Below are 9,507 nucleotides of genomic sequence, written 5' to 3'. Positions count from 1 at the left end.
TTGACACTCAAAGGAGAATTTTATTGCGAGGAATGATTTTCTGTGTACCCATAGCACTTGAGATATTCGGTGGCTGTACTTACATAGGTTGCACGTTGACCAGGTATACACTTTCAAGAAAAGTCACTTCACCATGTTCACACATCACTTCAATATTAAGGTTTACTTTGCTATACTTTAACCGTCACCGATTAGTCAAAAAAGCACTCAGGGTTAAAAGGCAGGTATCCACTTCCAACACAAGAAACAAAAGTCCAGTTCACAAGATGTCTCATGGCAGTACCAAATCATGAACAAAGAGAGGCAGTTTGAGCACGTCCTTGCAACATTCATATTCAGTTGACTAATTTTGCGAATTACCGGCTAATAACTTTACGGGCTCTGTACCAACTATGGCATCACCAACACAACAGTTGGCTTCTACGTCACACATGCGTAACATTATTCTCTATACCCATGAATGATGACACATTACACTAAAACAGATGCAAATGCTTAATTACCCTCTATCACATGATTAAAGATCCAACCCAGTGTTGCACGTACATTCTGCTGATGCCGCACGTAAAAAATGACTACTGTGCTCGCATGCAGCTATTATGACTGATGCTAATCCTTCATAGCGTGCGCCTCACCTTGATTATAAGGTTGGGCAGCTGAGATATTCAATATTCATGAAAGCTACTTACGTTCGATCACTGAAAATTAAGCCCACCTGGGTGATAAAGGACACAAACGAGCTTCCATTTTGCAGAGTTGTTACGCTAAAGCACGCGATGTATATAGCTGTAGCTTTAATCAAGATGGTCTGACGGCAGCAGCACGAGCTCTCCGCCAACCAATCACATGACGGCGTACGCTGTGACGTGTGGAATGGACAAAGGAACTTTGTGGTGTCTTCTGTGTGCGACGGTAGTGTCGTCAGGGGGATGCTTTGGGGGTTCGCCCCATTCCACACACAATATTTGCATTTTGTATGTATGTATAAGCGTACCACACAAACATACGATCTAACACAACGGGAGTCAAACTGAATCTATAATTTTGCTGTTGAGGGTAATGGAGGGGGGAATTTATATGGGTCAGAAGCTCACCGTGCCCCGCCTCTTGGCACCGACCCTGGTCAATTCACTTACAGCCGTTTGCAAGGAAACACGACTGGCCGTTCACATACTCGCAATGACAAATATCGTTGATACAATCTTGTAAAAACACATGCATACATACATTTTACGTCTCATTTTCCATACACAACTGTTGCTCAGCTATGGCATGCTGCCTCTTTCTGACTAGACTGAATAGGCGTCACATCCTTCTCAAATATTCATACACAGAAAAAAAAAAAGGAACAGGCGAGATTAAGAACGCTTGTTCACGACGGCAAGTTGTCACAGAACAAGCACACTCACAAGCGATTACTTTAGACTTTTTCTTTTAATCTTTGTATATGCCGCGCAGTCCTTCAAATGACTTGATCGTCCATTTTTTCAAGGTGATCCAGAGCTGCATACACACGGTGCAAAAGTAACGTAAATTATATATCATAATGACTACATACGAGCACTATGATTTCAAAAAAGTTGAGGAAACGCAGCAGCTGATTCACCTCTAAATATGAATTTCTTTTTTTTTCGTACTGAACTGTACATGCATCTGCATAAGCTTGCCTTGTGATCAATTTAGCAAACCTGGCAACTTCTGCTCGACTAGTGGTCTGCTCATTAAATGCACGGCGAGTCTGGTTATGACGATGATGAGTATTACTGGAACGCTTTCTAAGCGTAACGATTGCCACATGTCTAACAGCTAGCAGTAAAGAAGCTAGCCGGGCAAGTTGGCACCTCTCCTAGGAAGGTTCACGGCGAGAGAAAGTGACTATAACGAGCGCCTCTCTTGTGTTCTCCCATCACAGTCCCAATTGTCGACTATAGCCTAGTACTCCGTCGTTCTAGAACAAGCTGGCCATGGCTAAAGTGACCCCAAACCTGAAGAATGTCACCAACAGATGTTAAAGAAAGTACTGCTAACCGAGTGAGCTTATTTCACCTATTTTTTTCCACATAGGTGCTACTCCACCTTGTTGGCGCCATTTAGAGTACAAACAGTAGTCATATTGAGCCGGAACGTGCCAATAAGGTAAGCTTTAAAAAATGTTGGCTTGGAAGCTCTAGCAATGCCTTACAGGCAAAAGTGAAGCCAGCGCTTGCCCTCTCTATGAATTTATTCTCAGAAACATGTTATATTCAGGTGGTGCCCTGCTACAGGAGATCAAGTGATGCCACTTGATCTCCTACATGAATTGTTGTACCCGACTAAAACCTTCAACGAAATGTCAAGATTTTGGGATTTCTCAAGGAAACCAGTAGCATGGAAACGCATGTTATTACTATAGAACACGAGAGCAGATTTCGCCTTATTTTTTTTCAATGTCGTTGGTTCGCCCAGAGGAATAGGCGTGCGCACGAGGAAGGGGGAGCATAATCTTTCCCGTATGCTTACTCATCACAGGCTTCTGACTGCAATAGCGGTCGAAGGCCCCGGATGTTGCAATTCAAGGTCTGTTTACTTTTCATCTTCATTTCAGGAAAGCCATGATCATTGTGAGAAGCGCATCGTCTAGAAACCCTGTGCACGCCTATGCCCTCAAGCTTCACCTAGGACGTGGCGAGCTTCGTCAGTCGCAACGGTCAGTGGTCACGACGAGTGCATGTGGCAGTACAGCCGCACGCGTTCATTCGTCGGAAGAGGGAGTGTTGAGGCGCACCCTCGGGCGGCAGCCGCCGGCAACCGGCGGCTCCCGGACGAAAGCGTAGGCGGTCAGTCAGGATGTGGTGGAGGCCTGCCGGGCTCTTCGCAGCCTACGCATGTTCTGCAGAGACAGCCGCTCCTCCAACTGTTCGTTCTCCTCTGTGTCAGTGGCATCATGACGGCGGCGCACCCAGATGTACTGGCGGGCCACCAGCATCCACACCAACGTCGCTGCGTTCAAATAAACAGAACGCAAAGAGAAAAAGAAATTGGTCGCGTATCTGTATGCGTTGCTGCAAATGTCATCAAAAGACGATAGGCTTTTACCCCGCTGTTTTTTGTGTATAGTGTCGCATTTTCAGTGCAGCATATGAAACAATAGGGTCATTGAAATTATGTATTTATGTATTTTTAGTAAAGTAGCACACGACCTAATACTTACGTATTGATGTTGTGCCTCAGATATGCGTAATATTTGCTTTTTGATCGACAATATTCACAATTATGCATACAGTCACCGATTCCAGAAGGCTGGGCGTTCAAGGTGTGCTTAAATTTTGGCCGGCTGGCCCAGTGGTGTGACAGGAAGGCATACAGACCAAAGTTTCCACGTTCAACTATTCCAGAGTAAGACTATCGTCTTAAAAAAAAAAGAGAAGGATCACTCGTGAAGAGAATGCGTGCTGTTACAGTATGCACTTAAATAATAGACGGTGCAGAAACCTTGCCCCCCTCCTAGCTGACAAGAGGGGGAAAAGGGCACCTCCCTGTCCTCCCCCCCCCCCATTTCGCACGCTTACGATAGCGTGGGTTCGACGCTGGACAAAAAAAGAATGCTAATGCACCGGTGAAGAGCAATCAAATTCACTATCGCCTAGAGTTGTCCTGCATGTGCACCAGTGTGCTTTCTTAATCCTGCGTCGAATTCGCACTAAGAGATGATGAATGGACTAGCACAGCAATAATTTAGTTAAAAGAGCAGTGACACCAAATCTCGAACTCGAGATCATCTCCAGCTGCCTCATCGATGCTCGGTCGGGCATCGATTTCAAAGTCACTGCTCTAAAACAGATCGAATCGAAAATGATTCGCCACGCCGCGAATTGTCGGTACTTCATGTTTCTCACTGTTTTCATCGTCGCTTTTGGACGCTGATGACGGTGGCGACAACAGTGGGATGGTGAGAACATGCCTATACACCTGCACACCGAGCATATAAAATTTAAACTGAAATTTGTGTCAACATTACGTGCGGCCACGTGATCAGATAGGGCGGGACCACGGGAGGTGACCGCCTTGCAGCGCTAAAAAGTGGCGGGCTTTGCACCCGTTTTAAAGTGGGTTCGATACTGGTCATGCTAATCAATATTACATCATATTTCATCTCTCCATTGCAAGGGCTCGATAACTACGTGTTGACATGAAAAGTCACAGCATATCCACGGAGTGAATGATGATGAGTGGGGCGAAACGTTCATCCATGTGTCAAACCATCCATGAGTCCACCCGTCTGTCTGTCTGCGCATGCTTTATCCGTCCGTTTGTGCTTCTGTCTGTCTGTTTCTTTGTCCGTGCTTCCATCTGTTCCGACTGTCCGTGTGTCCGCCTGTGCTTCTGACCGCCTGTCTGTCACTCACACTAGCACAACCTGCTGAGCGAGTCATACAACTAGGTGGTTACGAATCGGTCACAAAGAGACATGCATGGACAGTCCCGCAGCTCTAAAAGCTTTGCCGCTAAAAACGCGACATGCGTCAAGTTGATGTCATTGCTTCTTTAAGATGTTACAGTTATGCGTATTCATTATAACGTAAAACTAGGGGCGGCGACAGAAGACACTGGGGAGAGTGTTTCCCCACCCCAAAGAGCAAACATGGTCAAAACAAAACGTGGAAGCAAAACAAAAAGTGTGGAAGGCGTGGCGCCACGCCATGTGATCCTCTGCGTCGATGGCCGCAGTTGCGCTCTCTCAAAGCCTTGCCGCTGCAGTACCACGTGACCAGGCGATACCTTTAGTAAAACACCATGCGCATAGCTTTTGCGAAACCGATCCAAGCATACCTTTAACTCTTGATGAATAGATTTACGAGATAAGCTCAGCTGACTTTTTTTTCTTCTCTCAATGTCAACAAGCATACGGTCGAAATTTGAAGATGCCATTTTTCCTGAAGCGCCCACAGCAACAAGCAAGAGCTTGCAATGAATTCATGTGGCTTTTCTGCGAGACACTGGGCTATGTGACATTTGGTGACTGACCTCTGTTATTCAGGAAATGTTCGGGCGGAACAATTGACGGCCATTTAAGCCAGGCTAACCCCACCTGTTGCTACACCACCACGACCTGCTTGTTTTCTTTTATCTGCTCTGCTGTCCTGCTGTTATTCCATTACACAGCACTCAGGTATCTCTAGTACAACTCCCTTCCATGTAGCCAGTTGCAAACTAAGAATAAAAGCATCTCTCCTTCCCCGCCCAGAATCGCGGAACACCTGTTAAGCTTCTGTACACAACAGCAGTAAGTAGCTAATTCCAGTTGTAACACTTAGTCTTAGTACTTTAGGCCGGCAATGCTGCACATACTAATAATTAAAGGAACTCTACAACACTTTTTTATGTAACCATCGAATGGCTTCACTGATGAAGTTTGTTGCCTCATGAATCGACAGCCACAAAATTTTTTTTAGTATCCGTCAAGCACGAGGAAAGGTAGAAATATGTGGCAACCTTGAGCATTGTTTTCCTTTGAACACGCGGCTAACCTTCAGTGAGATCACAAACGATAGCGCGGGAAAGTGGCGGCCTCTCACGGGAGGCGCAGTCACTATGCAGTCATCGATGCTCAAATTAGCCATTGGCCATGAATTTGGGTGTACAGCTCGGTCATTCGAGATCGTCGCATTATATAAAAGGAGAAGGGGGAACAAACAATTTTTAGCAGACTTTGAGAATTGATTGTAAGTTACAAGCTATGTGCTGCGCTTTAATGTTTGGCTCGAGCATTCTTAAGAGCCTCGACAACCGATCTTCAGCATTTTCTGACCGTGCTAAGTGTTTTAGGACCCCTTTAGAAACTCAATGTCATAATTTTTGCTAAGACTTGAAAAGAAGGAGTTTTCAACCAAAAACCGGCGATTTAAAAATATGTCTGTCTATGAAAAGCAGTTTTAAAATAACAGCTATAGAGAGATAAGCTAGTTGGTAACCAGTGACTCTGAAAAGACGTTTGTTGTGTCCATGCTTCTAGTTTTCGTGTTCAGTAAGAAAATGACCCAACTAGCTAGGGTGTTTGATGTCACAGAAACGAGCAAATGCAATGGGATGGAGGCGCCTATACGCAAATTCGCTCTCGTCGGGACAGGGACAGCTAAGGGTGGAGCTTACATAAACATAGTGGAAGAAATCTACCGTGGATCTACAGCCACCAAAGTTTCCCATAAAGCAACAGAATCCCAATAAAGAAGGGTGTAAGGCAGGCCAACACAATCTCTGCAATGCTATTCACAGCATGTTTACAGGAGGTTATCGGGGCCCTTGGTTGGGAAGAATTGGGGATAAAAGTTCATGAAGAATATCTTAGCAACTAGCAATTTGCTGAAGACATTGCCTTCATGAGTAACTCAGGGGACGAATTACAGCTCATGATTACTGAACAAGACATGGAAAGTAGAAGAGTAGGTATGAAAATTAATATGTACAAAACTAATGTAATATGCAACAGTCTCGGCCAAAAACAGCACTTTGTGATAGGTGGAGAGACGCTGGAAGTATAAAAGGAATATGTCTACTTAGGACAGGTAGTAATGGCGGAGCCGAACTATGAGAGTGAAATAACTAGAAGAATAAAGATGGGGTGGATCACATTCGGCAAGCATCTTCAAATCGTGACTGGTAATATGCCACTAATCTTCAAGAGGAAGGTATATAACAGGTGCATCTTGCCAGCACTTACCTAGAGAGCAGAAACCTGGAGGCTTACAAAGAGGGTTCAGATTAAATTGAGGACGACGCAGCGAGCGATGGAAAGGAAAATGATAGGTGTAACCTTAAGAGACAAGAAGAGAGCAGAGTGGGTCAGGGAACAAACCAGGATTATGGATATCATAGTTGAAATCAAGAACAAGAAATGGACATGGGCAGGGCAGGAAACACGTATGCAGGATAGCCACTGGGATAACCACTGGCCATTAAGGGTAACTGACTACATTCCCAGAGAAGGCAAACTCACGAAGGGGAGACAGAACGTTAGCTGGGCCAATGAGAATAAAAAGTTTGCAGGTATAACGTGGCAGCAGAAAGCACAAGACCGGGTTGGTTGGCAGATCATAGAAAAAGCAAGGTCAGAGGCCTTTTCCCTGCAGTAGACGTAGTCAGGCTGCTGATGATGATGTAGCAACTATAGAATGCATTTGCATATATTTCTGAGTTTCTGCCCTCCCATATTCACCAACACTAGCACCGAAAAACAAACAACAGCGACGAGAAGTGTTCGAATAAATCAAAGCTTGTCCATACCACTGAGCAAGACAGGAAACAGGACCGCTTTTCCCGCCATGCATATGGATCCATGAATGAACATTTCGTTGCCGAAGTAGACGAGGTACACCGCCAGGCAGCACAGGGTCGCGGAGTAGACGCTGAAAAAACATCGCACTTGTCAATAAAAACACATTGAACGTTCACACAGATCAATTTCTAGGTGATGCACTTGTGAGCACCAAGGATACTGTTTGCTAGGCGAGGATCACCCGAGAATGTAAATGAATATGCTTAATTGTTATGCATTCATGTATGTACGGTAGGCGTGTTCACGTCATGTACAGTCGGTGTTGAATGTTTAACAACTAGGTCCGAGAAAACTAAATTTCTCAACAATATGTGACTGCATTCGGCAAAAGAGCACACTGTCAGAGCGTTTCATAACAGGCCGACAATCGAAATTCAGCGCTGCTAATTGGTATATATATTCAGCCTTTTGCTTTCATCTTGTGGTTCAGAATTTTTCATGCTGACTGTACACATGCTACCTGCATTTACTTGCGCACTTTCTGGGTAGAGTTGCAAGAACACTGTGGTAGTATATACAGTAACTCTTAATTGTTTCTGAGTTAGCAAGCGCGCCCTCTCGTGGGAAGAATGGAACAACTTTGGGTAGCATGGAAGGGCGCAATTTTACCACCACGAACGAAAAAGTTTTTGTATTTATATTGGGTACTATTTAGTATGAAGCACACCTACGCTGGCTGTTCGAGGAAGATGCTGCAGTGTAGAACCAGAACGCCGTTGTATAGCGACCAGAAGGCGAACGTCCTTTCCATTTCGGGGCACCGCTCAATCTCTGGAGATACATATGGATGACCAATCGTGAATTATTGCGTTTTCGAACACAAATTCACACACACACGCACAGATATGTCACAGATATGTCCGAGATGACATATCTGTGATGCACTGTTTAATATGAAGCACATCAAAACGGGACGGGCCATTAAACCCAGTCCGAGTTTTTTTTCCAGACCCATCAATTGAAGTTTCATCCTGTCTGAATCTTTTTCCACAAACTGTATTAAGACGGGATACTCTGTAGCAAAACTGCAGCTCAATGAAGTAGGTCAGTTCTAACCTGTATGACAACGAGGAATGAATTCAGCAGGTGTGGCTCAGACGGCGACAAAATCATACACACGAGCGGACCGTCTTTGCAGCAGAGACAATAGTCACATAGCGTATAAAGAAACGCATGGTGCAAGCAGCTCGATCAAAAGTGAAACGAACACAATGGTTTGTAAGCAGCGTCGACCTACAAAACCAAATCGAACGCGAAGCTCCTGTAACTCCCACTTCACCGCTCACAAAATAAAGGTTCAGGAGAAGCCCAACTTTCAGCGACTCGCGACCCAACTCGTTACAGCTTGGTCAAAACACGCGTAAATTATCTTTCAAAGGATGCAAGGCAGAGTAACATGGAACGGAATGGGAGCCACCGATAGGGCGAAAATAGGGGGAGTCGAAGCTCACCCCCGCACTTGAGCTTGGTGAAGAGCCTTTGCCGCAGGAAATCCTCTTCCAAGAGGCACCGAACGCCGGCACCAAGATTCGTGATCGACATCAAGCCCAGCCAGCTGCGCAGTGGATGCACAATCCAGTGCGTCGTCATCTCTGCGGACTTCCCGACTGAGAAATTTTCTGTGTTTTTCGCCAGCCGAAGTTTAGACGACAACGCTTCCCACCGATAATACACAGAGCGCAAGATATGCGCAACCGCGACTTGTTGGACGAGTTGGACTAACAAGTGGGCGGCGGTGTTGCTGACGCGTGCGGACGTACCATTTCCTTCTTCCGCGGGACGTACAAACACAAACTTCTAAACTGAATTAGGTGTTTCTGTAGCACCACGTCGCGGCCGGTTTGCAAATTTTGCTTTTGTTGAAATATTTGCGCTCTTAAAATATACGATTCATATAATATGGTAAAGAAATCTTTTACTTAAATAAATGTGGGATATCAGTTCTTCGAAAGGACTACTGTGGTTTAATAACGGTTATCATGACGTACTTGTCTTCGCTTGCAGAGCACTCAAGCGGAGCCTTCGAGACCTGTTACGGAAACTCTCACCGCTCATCATATTTAACTGTACGTACGCTCAGCGACTAGAACGTGCGTGTCCCTGTTGCCTACTAGAAGAATAAAAGCTTTTGTTGACGTTGATTTCATATATTGTGATAAACACGCCAAGTTAACGCGCTTGCAGTCGATTTGTTG

The 9,507-nt window shown here is 45.1% G+C and overlaps 1 protein-coding gene across 2 annotated transcripts; it reads right to left on the bottom strand.

Moving 5' to 3' along the window:
* On the bottom strand, positions 1-9,079 carry LOC119167216 (ergosterol biosynthetic protein 28 homolog). Of its 2 annotated transcripts, XR_012884332.1 has the most exons (5): positions 8,764-9,079; positions 7,984-8,083; positions 7,261-7,382; positions 2,765-2,979; positions 1-1,503 (listed from the first exon to the last, which is right to left on the bottom strand). XR_012884332.1 is itself a non-coding variant. In XM_037418655.2 (4 exons), exons 1-4 carry the CDS (start codon positions 8,900-8,902, stop codon positions 2,822-2,824), a joined length of 519 nt encoding a protein of 172 aa, XP_037274552.2. In that variant the 5' UTR covers positions 8,903-9,079; the 3' UTR covers positions 1-2,821. The 2 variants fall into 2 exon arrangements, 1 of the variants encoding a protein (XP_037274552.2); XM_037418655.2 differs by having other exon boundaries at positions 1-2,979.
* Between the last annotated feature and the right edge of the window lie 428 nt (positions 9,080-9,507).

Source organism: Rhipicephalus microplus, chromosome 6 (genome assembly GCF_043290135.1).
Source record: "Rhipicephalus microplus isolate Deutch F79 chromosome 6, USDA_Rmic, whole genome shotgun sequence".
Lineage (NCBI taxonomy): Eukaryota > Metazoa > Arthropoda > Arachnida > Ixodida > Ixodidae > Rhipicephalus > Rhipicephalus microplus.
This window is presented reverse-complemented; position numbering and strand designations above follow the sequence as displayed.

Excerpts from the sequence above, each read along its gene's own strand:
- LOC119167216 (XM_037418655.2), bottom strand. The coding sequence starts at position 8,902 with ATGACGACGCACTGGATTGTGCATCCACTGCGCAGCTGGCTGGGCTTG. Across the intron at positions 8,084-8,763 it reads CACCAAGCTCAAGTGCGGGG|AGATTGAGCGGTGCCCCGAA; the intron begins GTGAGCTTCGAC and ends ATGTATCTCCAG. Across the intron at positions 2,980-7,260 it reads GTTTCCTGTCTTGCTCAGTG|CGACGTTGGTGTGGATGCTG; the intron begins GTATGGACAAGC and ends ATTTGAACGCAG.